The sequence below is a fragment of the Sceloporus undulatus genome, chromosome 1, assembly GCF_019175285.1.
Source record: "Sceloporus undulatus isolate JIND9_A2432 ecotype Alabama chromosome 1, SceUnd_v1.1, whole genome shotgun sequence".
NCBI lineage: Eukaryota > Metazoa > Chordata > Lepidosauria > Squamata > Phrynosomatidae > Sceloporus > Sceloporus undulatus.
Genome location: NC_056522.1, coordinates 340,463,387 through 340,485,372, shown reverse-complemented (window position 1 = coordinate 340,485,372; position 21,986 = coordinate 340,463,387). Strand labels below are relative to the sequence as shown.

Sequence of the window (21,986 nt, the reverse complement as noted above, 5' to 3'; positions counted from 1 at the left end):
TATTCGTTATTTTTAACTTTTCATTGAAATCAATTATGCCCTTAATATAGCTGAAATCATATCAAACTTACATTTTAGCTCATTTTCCTCAGTCAAACGTTGCCAGAGCAGTTTATTTAAGAATGTATTTTACATTTTAAAGATGTATGGGGAAGAAAAACATTGTAATCTTCATTAAAAGGAAATAAAGTGTTAAAAGGAATAACTAGAAAGATGATGTATCCACGTAGAATTCCTTTCATTGTCAATAAAATGCAAGCAAATGCAGCATGAAAATTATGAAGTTCTAAATTAATTATTGTTGTTGTTGTTGTTGTTGTTGTCATGTGCCATCAAGTCATTTCCAATTTATAGCAACCTTAAGGCAAACCTATAGGATAATATAAATTGCTATACATTCTCACTGGCTTGTCAGAATAAAACACCAGATCACATAAAGATTAAACACTTATTACATGTGTTTTCTATACCTTTTAGAGTTTAAGATAACCTGATTTTTTTGTCTTTATCAGAGACATATTACAAAAGGGCATTTTTGTTTGTTCACTGCTTAAAACAAGCTTTTGGTTCACAAGACATTCATCATACTGACACAGATGTCACTAAAGTGTCTTCTCAAAGTCATGCGTTCCTTTTATCACTGTGAAAGACTTCATATACTAATTAGGGACATTTTTAAAAAAAGAAAATAAAAAGACATGCACATATGCATGCTACTAAAAGCTCAGAATCAAAAGCATTCAGTAATATTCCTCTTTCTCATGTGTCTGCTAGAGAATATTCATATCAGACTTTTCACCTGTGAAGTTTCCCCATTTTCAGACTTTGTATCAATGCTGGAAAACTTATCACCTGTCCTTGACAAGTCCTTAAAGTGACTTACACTGAAGGCTGGCCTTTTGGCACCTCGACCATAGGAACTGTTTGCACTCTACAAACAATGCTATCTGGCACAAACTTCCAAGCATTTGCTTCAAGACAAAAAAAAATGTTCTGTGATCAAGCAACAAAAACTGTCCCGTCATTGTCAAGTTCTGAAATAACTCACTTTGACCTTCCTCCCTCTCCAAAAAAAAAAGTGAAGATATACTCTGTCTCTCTCTCTTTTTTGATATCGTAACATCCCATCCCTCTTCTTGCCCTGTTAAGATGTATGTTCCCATAATTTTACACACTGATGCAGTGGGAGGGAGCAGAAGAGATGCTGCATCCCAAAAGAAAAGGTCAGCAGAGAGGTACTTACATGACTGAGGTGGAGAGCCGGGTAGAATTTCCTTTGCCCCCTCAGGTGTTTCTAATTGCCGATTAGATATCTTTTGGTTCCGCCTGCACCAGCGGAGAGTCCCCCCTCTGCGTCTCTGTCTCTCTTTGTGACTAAGGACACAGTACTCTGAGTCCCAACCTATAAATAGATTCCCAGCTCTGTGATTGATATAACAGGCAGCTGACAAGGGAGGGGGAAAATATAAGCAGGTCTTAGGCAAAGCGGCAAACGCTGGGCTTTTGACTCCATGCTGCATCCAGGGAGAAGACCCCCATAGTCACCCGTGGGCACAGCAAAAGCAAAGTGCAAAGCAATTACTTCCCCAGCAGCAGTATAGCAACTTGAAGCAAACTGAACAAAATGAAATGCATGAAACACACACTCACATACATAAGCCAGGCCATGCCAGGGTGGTCTGTGGCTAAATAAATGTTCCTGTTGCCAAGGACAAAGACAGAGTCAAAGTAGACTTACAAACTGGGCATGCAGATTCCTGGCCTTGCTTTTGAGAAGTTCCTCTTCTCAGACACTTGACACCTGGCTAAGTGCTGCTGAAGTTAGCCAACCTTTCTTTCTCAATCAGAGGCCCAAACTGAAGTTGACTCCATTCAACGCATCCATGAATTAGAAAACACCATGCCAGCACACCTGAATATTTCTGAAGACTTCAGAGTTTGGGAAAGTTACTTGCTGGACTACAGCTCCCAGAATCCCCCAGCCAGCATGAATTTTGGTCTGTTCTAAAAAATGTATTGAGATTAATTATTAAACCATTGAACAACTGAATGCCAGCAGAGGAACCAGTTCCACTGAGAGTTATGGACAATTTGACAAACGATTGAGGATGAATTGCAGGTGAGAAGGATGAGATTCCCCAACTTTGTGTCCAGTCTTTAAGTAAGTTTTTATTCTACTTTCTCACATCTACCAATAGTTATCCCCAGAAAAGGCCTTATTTACCCAATAGACCCCAGACCTCCCACCTTCTAGAGGGCATCATTCCTTTTTGAATGTTGCTGTTGTTGTTGTGTGCTTTCAAGTCATTTCTGATTTACTGTGACCCCATGGCAAATCTATCACCAGGTTTTCTTGGCAAGGTTTGTTCAGATGACCTTTACCTTCCTCTGAGGCTGAGAGAAGTTGACTCAAGCAAGGTCACCCAGTAGATATCATGGCTGCAAAGATGTCAGAGAACATGCTCGGTCAGCCCCTAATGCCTGGCAAAGTATTCCAACACCATGGACTCACCAAAGTTTCATCTAGTAGGGGAAGACTGGTCCAGCCCCGCTAGCTTTTCACAAGACAAGCAGGTCTGCCCTACTATGTCTTAGCACACTAATGTCCTCCTAACCTAGATGCTTGGAGTGCTCATTTCCTTAACTCAGAAAGAACTTGCATACCAAAGCAGATCTGGGAAAAGTTACTTTTTGGACTACAGTTCCCCCAGTCTCCCAGCTGATAAAAAGATTAATCTTTGCCACCCCCATTACATGGACTGAGGAGGAAGGCAATGGCAAACCTCCTCTGAATAAATCTTGCCAAGCTGGGAACAACCTGAAGGCACACAACAACAATAACAACAACATCTAGAAATCTCAGATCAGGGTGCAAGTAATGTAGTACAGTAGACTTGCCCTTAGTCTCTGAAAAATGGCATGGTTCTCAAAAATCTTGAAGCAGGTAAGATGAGATGAGAAAATGTATTGATGCAAAATTCCCCTGGACTTATAAGCACTTATTTAATTCTACTAATGGGAGTTTCTGATAGAATAGCTATACTGTATACCAAAATTTACCAATTTTATTCACCCATCATGTATTCTAAATTTCTTGTTAACTTCAGTGACAAAACCCCAAACAATAATTCATTGCCCTTACCATTCAGTAATTAGTGATTTGTTAGGTAAATTTCTACTTCTATTACTTTCTTAGGACCTTATCACACAGTTTAAATAACCTGGCTTACCTCTTCTGAACTGAAGTGTAAATACGGACTGCAGCCTGGTCCTATCACAAGGATTTTGCCGCCGAAGCCCCCAAGTGAGCCCAGGTCCCAGGTGTGCTTCGGGAGCCTCATTTTGAAACCTGGATCTTTCCGACTTCAAAAAATGACTGCTGAAGCACCCGGGGACCTGGCCTGTAGCTGAACTGAACTCGCCCAGTGGCTTTGGCAGCAAAATCCTTGCGATAGGACCCGGCTGCAATCCGAACAACACTTCAATTCGGAAGAGGTAAGCCAGGTTATTTAAGTGGTGCGACACGGTCCTTAGTGAGAAAAGTTGTTATTCATAAGATAATGGCATACACTGGGAATAATCTACACAACATTAACATTTCCATCTAAAATAGCCTAAAATGTTCTTCAAAAGTGACTAAATGTAACTTGAGATATATTACTCATTACACGAGGGGATGTTTACACCATTCCCACTTGTTATATTACTTCTGAAATATGACTTTGTTGTACCCACATTGGTACACCATAGAAAAATATAATGAGTCACAGAGACTATGTTACTTGTAATTCATTAGTTACCAGCTTTTGGCTTGAGAACATCACAAACAGATTTTTAACTCCTAGAAAAATCATTTTTATCACAACTCACAGTGTGTAATTTTCAATAACATAGACTACAGCTCTGCAAGGAAGTTTAAGAGCCTGTCATGTAAGCCTGAATGTGGGATAAGGTAAGACATATATTCAATTCTCAGTTTCAGGGATGGATGGCTAGACTGTGTGTGTGTGTGTGTGTGTGTGTGTGTGTGTGTGTCCGTCCATACCTATACAAAATAATTAATATGGAAGTTAATAAAAATTGTTAAACTAATATTATTCTGGAAAATATCATTGTTTAAAGTTGCAAGTGATAAATGAAATATGAAGAGTTGCATTGTGTTGTTTTCCTTTGCTGCCTTTTAAAGAAACAAGTCCAGATGTCCTTGGTGCTAGCAAGCTATGTTGGAATAATAAATGGAAATTATTTCTATTTTTTATAAAAGTTAAGAGAACATCAGATGCCAAGATAAACTTGAGCCAATTAACATTTATGTTTCTTCAAATTACCCTCTTCTCCTAAGGAAAGAGGAAACTCTCTTATACTGACTCTGACCATATGTTTAACTAGCTAAGTACTATTAACTCTGACTGAGGTTTCCATGTGAAGACTATCCCTAGCACTGTCGTTGCAGACCAAAACATGTTACCTAGGATGATCACTTGTGATATCATGAGCCCTGGTAATATTACAAGGATGATGCTATATGAAACAGTCCCCTAGTGATGTCCTTAGCCATGATACATTAAGCATCAGCCAAAGTTGCAGAGAATATACTATTTGAGGGAAAAAAATACCATGTCAGTCAATCAAATGAAGGAAATACATACGCACACACTGCTCATGGCTGTACTATCTCCCTGAGATTCCTAGGTCATCCTGAGGGAGGGAGGAGAGTGTCTAGCCCTAACATGTGGGAACACTAATTTTGACTAGCAGGAATGGTTCTCCAATGTTTCCAAGAGAGATCCCAGGTATTCTTCTCATAGTCTTCCATCCAAGCACTAATCAGGACTGAAGCTGCTTCACTTCTAAAATCAGAGAAGAATAAGGTGTTATTCCTTGGCGCCTGACCACTTTCAGAAGGCTTTTGACATTAGACTGACACTGGAGCACATAAGATCAAGGCAAGGGTTCCATGCCACCACAGCACCACAAGTTGCCCACTTCTGTAGGAAACAAGCATACATTTTGATGGTGGAATACAAAAATAATGGCTGAGATCTTATATCAGTTATTTAGTTAGTACAGTAGTCCTTTACTATCCAAGGGAGACCCATTCTGGACCCCCTGCAGATAGCAAAAAACGTGAATGGCAGGGGGTTGGACTGGATGGCCCTTGTGGTCTCTTCCAACTCTACGATTCTATGATTCTATGAAATCCATTGTTTTCACTGCCGTGCACATACAGCACAGGGCTTGCTCTCTGCAGAAGCTTAAATCCACAGATGGCAAGTCTGTGGTTGGTGCAGGCACACTGTATATTTAACTAGTGCTGGAAGCAGATTGAGGGGGAAAGATGGTTTATCCCAGGGTTTCCTGATTCAGAGGAGAATATGCTGACTGCACTGATAGGTCCCACAACGGTCCATCAACTGATGTGCAGTCTGCACCTCTCTCTCCTGCTGCAAGGACACCATTGTTTTTTCCATTCTGTCACAAACGCATGCACACAAGTGCACTGTTGCTCCACCAGCAGCTGCCAATTATCTCCCCATCCCACGCATTGAATACCCCACATGACCGGTCACTTGACTGCATTATCGATCGACTGCCCCTATGGCACATTGTGCGCCCAGGGAAACATTGGCACAGCATGATCAGGGTGCTCCCTGTACTTCCCTCTTTCCCCCATCACCCCTTGACCCTTGTTGGACTGGCCAGTTTGTTAATGTTTTTATTGAATCTACTGTATTGTTGGTAACCTGAAGTGTTTGTCATCATTTCTCTCACATGAGGTGTGCAATGGGTCGATAGTGCAACTGACCACTTGTGCACTTGTGCAACCAACTCACAAACAGGTGATAAAAACAATTATGGCCAGCAATGCTGCTAGCAGCTCACCCGGTCCAGGGAGCCTGCTCCTTATCATTTCTGCTGGTTGCCTTGCCCCTCAGCCTATCTCCATACCAGCACACAGTCCACATGCCAGTGCTATAATTCACTCTTTCTGGTTTGAAGCAGAGCAAACCAGGATTTAATTTGCTCGAGTGTTAAGCCCCAGAGCATGGCTTGGGTCTGTATTACTCCCATTTTGGCCACATGCATGGTTAAACGGGTGAGTTCCAAAATGGAATGGGGCTGTTTCTTTCAGTCCATGCAGACAATGCTTAACTAGCATCTCCTGGCCCAGCCTCTCCATCCTGCTTTACCAGACATCAGCATCTGTGAGCAACAAAGATCTGTTCTGTAGAACAGGGAGCAACAGACTGATGTTTCCAACCATCTCCTCTCAATGATCAAGCAGGATCCTTGTGGCAATTCTGCCTCACACCAGAGATCACTGGTGTGGATTGGAAACATTAGTCTGCTGCACCCCAGTCAACAGGAGAACAGTTCTCTGTTGCTCATAGTGGTTCATGTCCAGTTAAGTAGGATTCAGGGACTTTTATAATCATGATAATAGTGTTACAATTATGAATACACAGGTTTTGTAAATACAAATCAGTTATAGATCCATAATTCTAAATTATGAATCTGTAACTTCAATACTGAATTTCAGTATACATCAACACTGTATATTTTGATGAAGAAAGAAGCCAAAGTCTCAAAAAAGATGTGGGTCTTTAACCTATGCCTAATCGGTCTTCCTAGAATCAGATTGATATTTCAGTAGGTTGCTACAGAGGAAGCAACACTTCAGTCTATGTTGAAATCACTTGGAATCAGAAGGGAAGGGACAGGAAGAGAAATGGGGAGACTGTAAAAGTGATAAATCACAGAAGAGAGCATGGCTTTGGTGCGACTTCTGGACTCTTAGGACGCATGCATCATTGAAACACCATACCTCCACTGTGACTCGAAGCAGCTTTATTTTGACTGTCTGTAACAGGCCAAAGAGAGATTAAAGCGCATTTAAAGCATCCCACAAATGAAGAGGAAATGGTGAGTAATTTCACGAATGATTATCACATGCCATTGTGCAAATAAAGTGATATTGGAAATGCATTGTTGCTGAAATCCCAAAAGTAAAAAAGATGCAAATTAATGCTTCTTTGGGACCACTTTAATGGCAGGTTTTGTGCAATGTTATGTGAAATCGTTACACATAATTATGTAGTTTTTTGGGGATATTCACGGGATAAACTCCCAATCTCCATAGTGTGATAAACTCCTATGACCAGTTTGGAACAATTCCATTTCCTACTGAAACTCGCTAAAAAGTTGCCCCGATATTCTTCAGAGAGATTTTCAGGGGTATGCAGGTCTGCAAAAGGGGGAAGAGAACGATCCACTGGACAAGCTACCTTAGGTGTCCTGATCTGGCTGCTGTACATAGTGCTGTCCTTGAGAATGATTCGGAAACTGCAGCTAGTTCAAAATGCAGCATTTAGATTGTTGACCAGACCTTCCTATGGAAACCATAAACACTGGTATTAAAGAAGTTGCACTAGCTGTCACTACATTTCCAGTCTGAATTCAAAGAGTTGGTGATCAGATTCAAAGCCCTAAATAGTGTGGGAACTTGATACTTGAGGGAGCACCTCTCCCTATATACACCTACCTGAGGATTAAGGTTTGTAGGAGGGCCCCTCCTTTGTCCCCATAAGTGGTGGGGGGGTGGTACAATGTAGGAACACATAGAAGAGGACCTTCTCACCTGTGGTGCTCCGGTTATGGTATACCCTTCCCTTAGAGGCATGATTGGTGTCAACATTGGTATCATTCAGGTGCCAAGTAAAAACATGGCTTTGTACTTAAAGCCTTGGGGATCTAATTGATTCCGTCCAAATTTGGATATGGTTTTCCCCCCTACTTTATTTATTTATTACAATACTTGTTATTGCCATAAACTTTGCATGACATTTAACGAATACACTAAATAAAGAAATAAAGAATTTTGGATATAGTTTTAATTGTTTTAATCTATTTTAACTAGTTTTAAAATGTATTGATTTTAACTTTTAAATGATTCAATATATTATTCGTAACTTCATATTATTTCTGTTGTCTTTCCTTTTATTTTTTCAGTTTGTTAGAATGATTTCACTGTACATCTCCCTGCAATCTTATGGTATAGGGCGGCATACAAATATTAAAAAGTAAAGAAATAAACAAACCTTCTACTCACAGAGCATTTGACCTTTGTTTCTCCAGATATTTTAAATGCTAGCTCCTACAATCCCTCATTTGGTGAGATTCATGGAATTTTTAGGTCAAAACATCTACCAGCCCCAAAGTTCCCCACAACTGATATAAACCACAGTCAGTGATAGAGTTTTAGTGGAGCCTGTAACTAGAGTTTTAACTGGAGTTTATAACTTCTCGGCCCAGCTTCTAAACTCCCTCTTCTGTTTTCAAGAACAGAAACAATCCTCTTTCCATTTATTTTGATAGTAACTTATATTTTCATCCATTCCATTTACTTATTGAAGACTCAAGTACTTACAACAAGAACACACAATATTTCTGTTAGACTATGAATATGCAAGTAACATTGGAATTTTCCAATCTTGTGCCTGGGTAAGCCAGTGGCTTATCTGGCAGCAATTTTTCCTGGCTCCTGACCAGATTAAAAGGCCAACTGTAGAAATGGGCCCGAGTTATGAGACTTTAGAGAGGGAGCAAGACTGCATTAAAGGAGGGTGTGGCTCTCAGCTTAATTTAGAAAACAGTGAGGAGACAAGCTCCACATGCTCTGAGATGGTCAATTGTTTATTCAGTATTTTTTTTAAGAAAGCCCAATGGAGTTGTAAATACTCTCCAAAATAAAGGACCATATACCATACTCTATGATCCAGTATTTTGGGAGAGTGTTTACAGATCCAATGATTTCTTTTGAAGGCCTCTGAAGAAGGCCTTTTCGCATTGAGGCCAAAACATACTGAGCTTTATTTAAAAGTACGTTTTTTAAAAAAATAGTGACTAAACTGTTGACCATCTCAGCACACATGGGGCATGTCTCTTCACTGTTTTATGCCTCTCAATCTGCTTTTCAGTACTCTCTTCTCAGTTTAATATACCCATTCCCTGCCCCCATACCCTTTCGAAGACTAATAAGTGCTTTTGTTTGTATACTGTCTCACATCTCTGTGGAAATCCTTGAAGCCACCTTCAACCAACTTAATTTCTCAGAATGTGTACATTAAGGAGATTATTGCATTGTATTTAAAGTGACTTATCCCCGACAGGATACAGTTGCATTTAATTTTAAAACTGGGTGTTATTGCATGCAGCCGTGCTGGGTGAGTACAACCCATATGCAGCCTGGATCCCAGCTGCACTTATCCTGTGGCTTTTGAAAAATGGGAGATTGCCATTTTTGAAAAGCCACAGGATAAGCGTGGCTGGGATCCAGGCTGCATATGGGTTGCACTCGCCCAGCCACAGCTGTGTGTAATAACTCCCGGTTTTAAAATTAAACACAACTGTATCTGGTTGGAGATAAATTGCTTTCAATATAATGCAATAATTTCCTAAGACAATCCTTTAAAAAATACTATGAGCTTGTCTACATCACCAGCCAAGCTGACATTTACCTGAAATAAATAACCATAAAACCACATGACCTCAACCTTGAATTGTAAGTTCAGGATTGTCTCAGGCTCTGAATTTGCAGCACTACAACCTGAGACTAGAGATGACTCCCAGTTGTATTATTAAACGATATGCATTAAGTACCAACTGCAGTTGCTCACCTGATTTGTGAGAGAGGAAAAGGGATATTTAATCAAAGGCACTGGATCCTGTCTGATCTTGGAAACTAAGCAGGATCAGCCCTTGTTACTACCTAAATGAAAGACTGCCAATGAATATCAGGTGCTGTAGGCTATATTTTAGAGGAAGCAATTGGCAAAACTACCTCTGAGTATTCCTTGCCTAAGAAAATCCTATGAAAATCACAGGGTCCCCATATGTTGGCAGGTGTCTGAAGGAACACACATACACAGACACTTGCTTCTAGCCAGAAGGTAGATGTTGCCATCTTCTAATCTAAGCTATGGCACAAGAACAACTGGGAGGGAAGGAGGAAACTATGTAAATAAATACATAAATGCTCTCTCCTCCAGAGAGTCTTTGCAAATGCAGCAACAAATCCATTAATCCTTGCAAATTATAGCAAACTGTTGTTCTCCTAGATCAGCTGGAGATTTGCATCCAGCCCTTTCCTCTTGCCTACAGCTGCAAAACTGAAGAATTTGCACCCTCTTCTCCCACCTAAAGATGACCTATGAAAACTGGAGACTGAGTGCCAGGCCCTGAGATGTGGCAGCCCAACCTCAACCAGCAGCCACCCTCACTTCATTCTATTTTATGATCAGTTCTCTTACACTCACCTTTTTCTTATGGCTGATCTTCTAGTAAACTGCCCAAAAATTGCCTTCTAATTATATTTGTCCAATGTAAGGATTGCATTTTTGCTTGCACTAACTCCCACCCAACATAGGCCAAGGCATTAATAGAGCTGATTTCCAACAGGTACATCTGAGATGTGTTGAAGGTCATACTCAGAAAAGAGATCTGGTTTCATATTCTCAATAACCTTGAAGATGTGAGGGGCAGCAAAGGAGCATGTCTTGAGTTGTTTTTGTTCTTTTAAGCAAACACCTATTGTAATAAGGTACAAGCAAACTCGGATGGGGGGGGGGGGGGGGGGGTAGTGGAAAGATAAAGAAATTTAAATGTTAACAGAGTTCTAATGCCAGAACAAATAGGGAAAATCTGTGCTTGCACATTATAAAAGTAAATTCCCTTGGAAGAAATAAAAAAGATGAATATCTGAGATGTGGTTAAATAGATAAATTCACATCAGAACCTGAAGCCAATACTGAGGTTGGGTTAACCCACCAGGAAAACTCAGACCAGTTTCTAAATAGAAGTTTGACTTACTACCACTTGAAGAATTATTATTATTATTATTATTATTATTATTATTATTATTATTATTATAGAATTTTTATGTCTTTGCATTGCTTTTATGTAACTGATGTATTTGAATATGTGATACAAATGAGCCAAGTGGCCAATTACACTAAAGACAGGGATGTGTAAAGAACCAAATTCTCTCCAAAGAAAATTTACAATTTTTACCATATTCATGCCCCAGTATTTGCACTTTTCTATGTATTTGTTAAAACTGGACAGTGAAGGAAACTGACAGGGAGAGAATCACAAATATGGCGCTAGAGGAAACTTTGTGGATACCATGGACTGTCCAAAAAACAAATAAATGAGTCTGAGAGCAAATCAAGCCTGAATCTTTCCTAAAAGCCAAAATGACTAAACTGAGGCTGCCACGTTTTGGACATGCAATTAGATGACATGGCTCATTTTAAAAAGACAACAGTACTTAGTAAGGTAAAAGGCAGTAGAAAAAGAGGAAGATGGCCTTAGGAGGGGATAGACTTCAACAAAGAAGCCACAGCCCTGAATTTGCAAGGAGAAGAACACACATCTAAATATGTTGTTAACAGGTTGTCTTGGAGGTCTCTATTTTGTGGGATCATCATAAGTCAAAACCAACCTGACGGTATTTAACAACAAACCACCCAGTGCTACAGCTCTTATTCAAAAATGCAAACAAAAAATATAAAAGGAAAAGTGCACACACAAAAATCCATACATTATGGAAAATAAATAGTGAAAAAAATAACATATGCAAATATAGAATTTCCAAGGAAAAATGGCTTTCAAAAATGTGTACAGTTGGAAAAGGCACACACAAACTGAAACTGATTGGAAAAGGTATGGAAAAATGAAGAGTCAGCTTGGTGTAGTGGTTTGGGTGTTCAACTAGGACCCTGGAGAGCAGGGTTTGAATCCCCACTTGGTCATGGAAACCCATTGAGTGATATTGGGAAAGTCACACTCTCTCAGCCTTAAAGGAAGGCAAAGGCAAACCCTTTCTGGACAAATCTTGTCAAGGAAATCTTGTGGTCTTAAGTTTGCCATAAATTGGAACCAGCTTAAAGGTACGTAGCAACAACAGAAAAATGTATACATTAGAAGAAGCACACATATCAGAATGTATGTATTTTGGGAATGAGTTTTGACAAACAAGGTATGTAAACGGATATGGAATTAAGATAAATGAAACTGACAGGGAAAAATGAGAAAGTCTCAAAGTCCACAATGGAGACTGTTTAGAACAGATTTGGCTGATACAACCTGCCAGATTTATGCATCCCTATTTTAAATTTTACATATCAGTGACATTGTGTCAATTTGGGCAAGATGAATTCCTCATAACTTAAATGACTCAGTAGTCTAGCTTTGAAGAAACTAAACATTGGCTACTGCCACACTGCAGAAATAATGTAGTTTGGCACCCCACTGACTGCCACTACCCAATGCTATGAAATTCTGGAATTTGTAGCTTTGTGAAAAATTAAGAAAAGGAGGGGCTTCCTATCCACGGATGGTTAAAGGGCAAGTCTGACAATATGGAGGGTGGACTATATATGGTAATCTGTTTGCTCATTTCCTGATCTGTTTGTATCCATCTATGTGAAATCACTCTCTATCATTAGTCATTAATGTTTTTTTCTTCTCTCCCTTTCATAATTGCTCCTTTCACACTACATATTTATAGCACTGTGATTCTACTTTAACTGTCAGGGCTCTAGAACTCTCTGGCACAGAATTCTAAATACCCTTCTCTAAACTGCAGATCCTGAGATTCAAATAGGATGCTACTGTGTAAGGAGCTTATCGCTTGGGCAAGTAAACCCGCTTACCTGTTCCAGCTTCAATTCTAGATCTGGGATGCCCTGGATGTTGTCATACCTAAATCGCCTACTAATCTAGGCAGGATGCTGCTGCCCAGATGCATCTCGAGTTGAAGCTTGCTCAGCTGTCCAATTTTTTTAAACTTGGAAGCTCCCCAATTTCAAAAAAGTGCTGGCTGGGTGAGGCTTCGACTCAGGATGCATCCAGGCAGCAGCATCATGCCTAGATCGGTAGGTGATTTAGGTATGATAAAATCTGGGGGCATCCCAAATCCAGAACTGAAGCCAGAAGAAGTAAGCCAGTTTATTTGCCCAAACGATAAGCTCCTAAATTAAAACTAAATAATAGCACTATAAATTTATAGTGTGAACAGGCTCAAGATATTCAAATTAAAGTAACAGCAATATAAAGCAAGAATTGATATTCTATCATAACTTTGATTTCTCCATCTCTTGTCTTTCCCGTGCTATGCTCTTGTCATAGGCCAGAAGACTAACTTCATTTAGTTTCTCTCTTTGATATACTAGCTTTCCTTTCCTAAATTCGTTCTCGCTTCTTTTCCCTCCTCCTTTCACTACATCCTCCTTCCACTTGTTCTGTTTCTCACTTACTTTCCTCCTCCCTTTCTTTTGACCCAGAAGCAAATGCGCTTACATGTCAAAGGCAGTGGGAAGTAATCTAATTAATAGTCAATTGATAGACTAACCACCCCTGTTGTCCCACTGGCAATTCAACAATCTGCTCTGCAGTCAGGGAAATAGATCCATGCTCATTAACCAGAACTCTGGGAATTTTGGGACAAAAAGAGCTGGGAATCCCGTCTAAGCACATGTTTTTCATGCTGTGCTAACAATGGCACCCCACATACTTCCCAGCTCTGCATTCATGGCTTATTTCCTTAATGCAACTGTTTATCTTGGTTTCTCTTCCTAAGAATAGTGTTCCTGAGAGCTTGACTTTAAATTGATTTAACCAACAAACTGACAGCCAGCTCTCATACTGTGCTTTTGTTGCCATTGCTGCTGGTGGGCTGGTTTCTGTTGTTGGTTTTTATTTTTACATTAGGAGTGGGAATCAAATGGACCTCCCAATATTATTGTACTGCAACTCTCAGCATTCCTCACCATTGGATAGGCTAGCTAGGGCTGCTAAGAGTTATGGTTCATCTGGGGCCCATTTCCACTTACTGAAATATCCAATTCCTGATCCGGCTCTGCTCCAGTATGCTAATCAATTCCAAAAGGTCCCTCATTCGCACTACAAATTTGGATCTTTTGGAATCGCTGGTTTTTTGGTACAATTCTCATCCCCTTGCCTTGGCCCCTCCCCCAGTCTCTGTGCTCCCTCTCCTGAACCTGACCTTGGTCCCTTCTCCGGTCTCTGCACTTGCCATGGCCCCTTCCCTGGTCTCCGCATTCCGTTGCCCGGCCTGTCACCCAGTGTGGATGTGCTGCTCGAACTGGAGGAGGGAGGCTGGTGGTGGCCTCAGCAGGCAGCCCCGAAGGCACCACCGCTCAGGGAGGCAAAGGGGGACTGGGCTCAATCTCTGCCAGGCCAGGCCCCTCTCACAGCTCTGGAGTGCATGCAGTTCCAGCTCTTCTGGGATAACCTCTCGGCCCTGGATCTACTCTGGCGGCAGCGGCATGCCAATGGGTGAGTTGCTCTGTGGGCTCTGGGCTGGAGGTTGGTGGCGTGGTGAGTCAGAGGAGGAGAAGGCGCCCCAGAGGGCATAGACGGCACCCACCACCAACTCTCTCCATCCATCCCTTCGTCCATCCCCCAGTGCAGGTGCCTGGGCCCACAAGAGGCCTGCAGAGGGGTCAAAAAGCAAAGGAGGGCAGCCGTTGCTCAATGGAGCTTGGTCTGTGGGGAAGGCCAAACACAGAGGAAGAGGAGGAGGACAGAGGCAAGGCTGGGGGGAGGGAGCACAGAGACCAGAGAAAGGGCCATGGCAAACACAGAGACCTGGGAAGGGGGCAAAGCAGGGCCGGGGGAGAATACAGAGGCAGGGGGAGGGAGCTTGGAGGAGGGGGAGGAGGAAGAGGATGGGGGAGACTTTTTTTAAAAAAAATAACCGAAATAGCAACAGAATGGTTAAGCTGAAAGTAATTGTTTGACCAATCTATCCATTTTGCAATTAAATTTTTTTAAGGTCCCCAAAAGGCACTGGGTGTGTGTGACATCTCTGGGGATGGATGGCACACACCACTCTGCCATTTGGCCCTCCCCTCAGAATGAGGGCATTCATTCTGGCATTCTCAGATCGATTCTTCCCAAAAGAACCTCAAAATAACTGCTACCAAAAAAAACCCGGGCTTTTTGCATTTGCTCCACATTATCCTCACTAGAATCAATCCAATGAGGATCAGAATCGATTTCCAGTGGGAACTAGGGTCATATGCCCCGAATCATGATTCAGAGCTAAACGTAGTGGGAATAACCCCCTGTAAGTCTGCATGCAAGCAATTCCAATTCCATGCTCTAGAGTTATAATATTGTGAAAAACCTGTGGCTCTCAAGATGTGTCTAAAATCTAATCTACGCCCCAGACCTTCTGGTAAATGGTGAAGTATAATGGAAGTAGCTCAGCATCTGATGAGGGGACCAATGGTTCTCCTCCCCTTCACTACAGGAATTGCAGCTACAATTGTGGAACCAATTGCATTGAAGTGCTGCTAGTTTACTCAACATTTTTGAGTTGCAGATGAGGATGCATTGATGACCAAGTGAAAAGCAGATCTGTTTGGACGTAGTAGAAAGACCCTTCCACGATACAGCTCTTGAACTGAATTTCTGTAATCTTTGATTAAACTCCGACTCATCTGTCTTAAAGTAATGGTAGCCAAACATCCGTTTGTAAATAGCATCTCACCAGCATGGTATAATAGTTTGAGCATTGGACTATGACTCTGGAGACCAGGGCTCGAAACCCCATTCAGCCATGGAAACCCACTGAATATTCTTGGACAAATCACACTCAGCTTCAAAGGAAGGTGAAGGCAAACCCCCTCTGAACAAATTTTGCCAAGAAGACCCCATTATAGGTTTGTCTCAGAGTTGCCATAAATTGGAAATGATTTGAAGGCACACAGTGACAACAACAGGTTGCTATTAGATGTGAGTGTAGTTCTATGTCTGAGTCACCAGATTGCAGTATCATCAGGTACTGCAGTTTTTCTTGTTTTATTGACTCAGAGTCCTCCCTGTTTGTAGGGAACTACAAACAAAAGTCTGGAGAACCTCTAACCCACTGGCCCAATATAGCAGACATGACCAGCTTCTCCATATCTCAAACTTGTCCCATTCTCCAGCCAATGGGCATATTGTAGTTTTTTTTAAAAAAAAAAAGCTTTTGTTGGTGCTCATGGAATCATGATTTAAACCCTAACAGCTGAGTACAAAGGGGGTGGTGTTCAGGGGTTCAGAGCTGAGGAAAGAAAGGGTTAGTCTTTTCTTCCCTATGTGCTATAATTCCACATCCCACTGCAGGCTTTTTCTCAAGTCTTCATTGGCTTTTGACGTAAATAAAGAATATGTCCAAGGTTTTGTTTTGTTTTGTTTTTTAAACTTTTTATCAAATATTATTTCTACAATGCAAACCAAACTTTTTTGGATTGTTAGGGAAAGTTACAAAAAAAAAATTAGAGGCACCAGATCATGTCTGATCTTGAAAGCTAAGCATGGTCAGCCCTGGTAAGTACCTGGATGGGAGAGTGCCAATAAATGCCAAGTATTGAGGGTATATTTCAGAGGAAGAAAGTATGGCAAAACCACCTCTGAGTATTTTTTTTCTAAGAAAACTCTATAAAATTCATGGGTCATCACATAAACACAAAACATATTCACTTTTCATAATAATAATAATAATAATAATAGGATTTATTTATATGCCACCCAATCACTGGGAATCCAGGTGGCTTACAACAGAGGGGATAATAGACGGTTCCCTGCCCTCAGGCTTACAACCTAAAAAGACATGACACAAAAGGAGAAGGGAATGGTGCGGCGAGGGGATCAGGTCCAGCTGGACCAAGGCAGATGGACTGGAGGGAGGGCTCTTTTTCTTAGTCGAGGCCAGGCCCGATGGCGTTGGGCCTGTCCTTTCACTCCTTCCCAGACCAGAAAATGACAGTTGGAAGGAGGGATACATCCAGCTTTATGGTGGATTTGGGTGCTCTGCAAAAAAAAAGGGCAGGATCCTGTACTTTTAATAATTATGTAAAAGCAGTGTTACACAGGACTAGATGGTGAGACATAATGAAACAGACACTTAGGGTTCCCAGATCTCTGGGCCTAACACTCAGTCTGGACCCTCATCTCCAATCCTAAAGGCTAGAGAAAGAATCTCAGGGGTGAAAGCACTGGTTTAAAAAGTAAGTGTTATGTACACACACACACACACTTATTTGACTAGCATATTGCAATATACAGTCTAACTCAACTCCATAAACATAATCCTTCAGTAAGATTCAGAAAACCTTTATTCAGAAAGCAGAGTAGATCTCAGTATATAGTTGTTGTCAAGAGTGAAGAATTCTTTCAATTACATCCTATACCTAAAGTTCAAACAATTCACTCTTTACAAAAGCCTTCACCCCATTTGTCAGCATCTCAAAACACCCCCCAGCTGCCATTTCCAACAAGAATGACACCGAAGATTTACAGCTCATAGTTCCTCCCCACACATCTGCTCATTATCCAAGGGCACTACTGATACACAATCTTTTCTTTTCCAGCAACACCAATAGGATAATATAACCCATCATCCCATATTAACACACATATGTCCCAAACACAGCAGTTAAACATGACAGCAATTAAGCATGGCAGGACCATGTTTAGAACTTGATCTTGACACATTCTCTGTGCCACTGTGGTAGATGCTTAAAGTATCATACTTAATGATATCACCAGGGGCATCCACCATGATATCACAAGGATCATACCTAGGTCTCAGGTCTCAGCCCTTGAATCTCTGAGTTTAGGACAATTCTGACCTGGCATCCTTATAAGGCCACAGATTCAGGTGTGGAGAGGGGTAGCACTGGCAGTCTTGGCAGGTGTTCAGCACTCCCCACAATTTCCTTCAATAGAAAACAGATCTTTATTTGACACATGGCCTGCCCTGTACCTCCTAAATTGAGAGGGACAATGGGTTTTATTTTTGTTGTACTTTTATCATTATTGTAAGCCACCTTGATCCAAATGGAGAAGTGGGGTAAAAATAAATTATTATTATTATTATTATTATTATTATTATTATTATTATGCCTGCTGCCTTTCATTCCATTAGGGGATACTGTCACCAGCTGCTCCTCGATTTGACTCCTATTCCATTTGGCCTCTGAAATCTAGGCCCGAGACAGACAGGCAGGAAGCGGCATGGCGCTGCCAATTCCAGGGCAGCCTCCTGTCCACACGGGGGTTGCTATGATGACGCAAGCTGACGCTGCATCCATACGTCGGAGCGCTGTGCTTGAATCATTGACGTGCCACAGTGCACTAATGGCACAATGATGGCGGTGCCCATGTGCGCCAAAAGAAACCCATTTTTCCAGGAGAAAGCCTGCACGGTTTGACTGCTGTGGGCTCCATCGGGAGCTAAAACGGATGGCTCCAGCTGTTGAGCCCCCTAGTAACCTAAAAAGCTATTTTATATGGAGTCAGACATTTGGTCCTTCTAACCCAGTACTATCAAATCTAACTGACAGGAGTAGTGTTTCAGCATTTCAACCAGGATGCTCTCCAAGCCCTACCAGGAGATCACTGTTATTCCCTCATCGATCTCCAGTCCAAAGACTAACCAGATCCAGTCCAGCTTAGCTTCTGAAATCAAATGAAATCAGATGTGCTCACAGTGGTATGATGGGAAGTGACATTTTGTCCGTCATCTCAAGGAACAAAATAGTTACAGGACCCCTGTCCCCTTTTGCATCGGACTGACATCCACCCACTATGCCAACATGTCTTAATCCAAACCTGCATTTGTTGTACTGCTCCATGTCTTCCACCAAACTTTGGCACTTTTCTTCTGAGGTTCATGTATCAGTGCATCCTTTTTCTTTCCTTCCTTGTCCTTTCACTTTCCCACTAGCCCTATTCCTCTCCTCACCTTCCTGCCTGCTGACCCACCCCCATGTTTGTACCTCATCTCAATGCACAAAGTATTTATCATATGATGAAGTCTTTCATCTACCACATAAGGCTCTGGCCACAATGAATGGAGAAAAGGCCAAGGAAAGGAATTAAGGGAGAATTTACAGGAAGGTAAGAGAGAAAGATGGAGACAGAGGAGTAGGTATAGGAAGGGGAGAGAGAGAGGCCATAAATTCCCTTCTAATTCCAAATAATTCCGATTACACGGATGAGTAGTTTTCAATCAGAAAGATAATCTCAAAGATAGATGGCAGGATAATTGCTCGTCGGCGCGACGTAAATATTGTGTCGTTTCTATTAATCTCAGCGAATCGGGTGTCAGAGTTGTCACTCATTCATCAAAACAAATTAAAAAAAACATATTAAAAAGAGAGAGATGCCAGGGAGAGGGGAGGGAGGATGTGTATCCAACCAACAGCAAGAGTGCCGAGTGCTCAGTAATGAATGTTGCTTACTTGCTATTTGTATTTTTTATTTTAGAGAAGCCTGAAGTAACCAAGGCTGTAGGTCTTTATTAACCTTCCGGTTGGAATGGAAACAGCCACAGACACATACTGAAGAGAGGAATAAGCCACTGCATAGCAGTGCAGCAGTCACTACAATTGAGAGCCAAGTGCAGTGAACAGTGCCTTACAGAATTTGTTGTTATGTGCTTTCAAGATATTACAGACTTATGGCAAACCTAAGGCTTTCCTTCCTTGGGGTTTTCTTGGCAAGATTCGTTCAGAGAAGGTTTGCCATTGCCTGAAACTGAGAGTATGTGACTTGCCCAAGGTTGCCCAGTGAGTTTCATTGAACCCTGGTCTCCAGAGTTGTTGTCCAACACTCAAACCACTATGCCATGCTGGCTCTGTATATGGAGCTTTTTGGGACCTCATAGGGGGGAAAAAACACATGCCACTGAGACAGAGGCAGCCAAAAAAGGGTAGGGCAGAGCTGATTTTGCTATTGAAATGTGGGCTTTTAAGGCCACAGAGTTTTGTAGGGAATGCCATCTTTCTATTTTTGGATTTTATCACACCAAGCTTGTAAGGTGCCACAATTGCATTAGTCTTGGAAACAGAAACATACGAAGTTGGGAACAGTTCTTATTGCACAGTTCTTCCAAATCTTCATGGTGCAGCTATTGGTGCTGCTTCTGTCCCAGCATGTTTTCCACACACCAGCCATCATAGCCCTGCATCCCTGCCCTATCCCCTTCCCAGCATGCTTTTTGGTATAAATTTATTTTTATTTACTTTTATTTACTTTTTTTAAAGCACAATTGTGCTATCATGGCAATCCATTAAGTAAAAAACAAAAAGGAGGGGGGATGAAAAAACAGCCTGCTTGGGAATAGTGAGGGAGAGGGGGAAAGGGGGAGAGGAGCATAATCATGTCTACCTGCATCATGTGAATGCCTGCTTATCAGAACAGTTTTGGAAGGAACTTATCACACTCTCCCAGTAGTGGAAAAGCAGTGTAGTTGGGAGCCATTGACAGGTTTTGCCCATCAATGAAAAGAGGCACTTCAACAACAGATGGACTATTGACCAGTTACTGGACAGACACAGTATCATGTCATAAGGTACAGCCACAGATGCTACTATCCTTCACTAATTGCAGTTTTCAAGTCTCATGTAATAAATTTCTTTGCCATATACAGTATCTATTACCCCCTCCAGATGGATTTTTTTAAAAAACTGGAATGCCTGGTTTTGTACCAGTGGTTTTCATTTTGATTTTGGAGATCCACATGGCATTTGCTTCATCCCAAAATCTTTCCTGGAAGATCATAGCATAACCAAGAACTTTCCATTCCCACTCTCCAAGTCAGTTTAAATTAACTCAATATTTTCTGAAATGAAAGGTATCTCTACTTTAAATGTTTGTTTTTACATTCATGGGACTAACCAAGATGGCTGCCATCAGTAAACATAACTATTGTTTCCAGGACACAAATTCAATCACGAAATCAAGCAAGGGAAAAGAGAACGATAGCACTAAAACAAAATCACCCTAATGCTTAATTAGTGAAACATTCAAAGACATAGCCGTGTTAGTCTGGAATATCAGTACAGTGGTACCCCGGGTTACGAAATTAATTCGTTCCGCGGCGCCCTTCGTAACCCGAAAGATTTCGCAACCCGAAAAAGCCATAGCCGCTAGCGCTAGAAGCCGCGATTTCGTGCGAAAAAGCGCCGAAAAGCACCAAAAAATTTTTTCGTAAGCCGGAAAAAAAAACTTAACCCGGAACAGTTTTTTCCTATGGAATTTTTTCGTATCCCGGAAATTTCGTAACGCGGTGCTTTCGTATCCCGGGGTACCACTGTATGTGAAAAGGGATCTTGTAGCACCTTTGAGACTAGCTGAAAGGAAGAAATTGGTAGCATGAATTTTCACAGACTTGAGCCTACTTCCTCAAATGCATGGAATAGAGTGGAAAGTCCAGGGACAGACCTATCTAGCCATCTGTGTGTGGGAATGTCAATAAGAATGCAAAACATCACACTCACAGAGTTTTGCATTCCTAAGAACCTTCCCACACACAGACAGCAATATAGGTCTGTCCCTGGACTTTCCACTCTATTCCGTGCATTTGAGGAAGTAGGCTCAAGTCTATGAAACAATGGATGCAAGCTACAGCAAAAGAGATTCAACCTAAGCAATAGGAAGAAGTTCCTGACAGTAAGGGCTGTCCGACAGTAGAACACACTCCCTCGGAGTGTAGTGGGGTCTCCCTCCTTGGAGGTCTTTTAACAGAGGCTGGATGGCCATCTGTCGGAGATGCTTTGATTTGGATTTCCTGCATGGCAGGGGGGTAGACTGGATGGTTCTTGCAGTCTCTTCCAACTATATTATTCTATGATTTTATGATTTTATGATTCTCTTTTAGTTTAGTCTCAAAGCTGCTACTGTATGTACAAGATTCCTTTGTGTAGTAATGTAATACTGTTAAAGCACTTTAGCAATTTGACAACTCCTAAATCATAATAATAATTATAACAACAGCAACCACAACAATGGCTCGGTGGGAAATGGTGAAAATAAATTTCAGGAATGTTGCATGAGACAGGATGTGACATGTAATCAGTGGGAGGGGAAGGGGAAAAACACAAGAGAAGGGAAGAAACCTGGCATGT

General features: G+C 41.4%; 1 protein-coding gene across 3 annotated transcripts in view; it reads right to left on the bottom strand.

Annotated features, from left to right (window-relative positions):
- Positions 1-1,342, bottom strand: part of ESRRB (estrogen related receptor beta) — a 240,160-nt gene extending 238,818 nt beyond the window's left edge. For 2 of the 3 annotated variants that reach the window (XM_042445916.1, XM_042445917.1), the window contains exon 1: positions 1,244-1,342. In XM_042445916.1, coding sequence (XP_042301850.1) covers positions 1,244-1,245 — 2 coding nt within the window. In that variant the 5' untranslated portion in view covers positions 1,246-1,342. The remainder of the gene's footprint in view (positions 1-1,243) is intronic. The other variant, XM_042445918.1, reaches the window with a different exon arrangement.
- Positions 1,343-21,986: the final 20,644 nt, after the last annotated feature.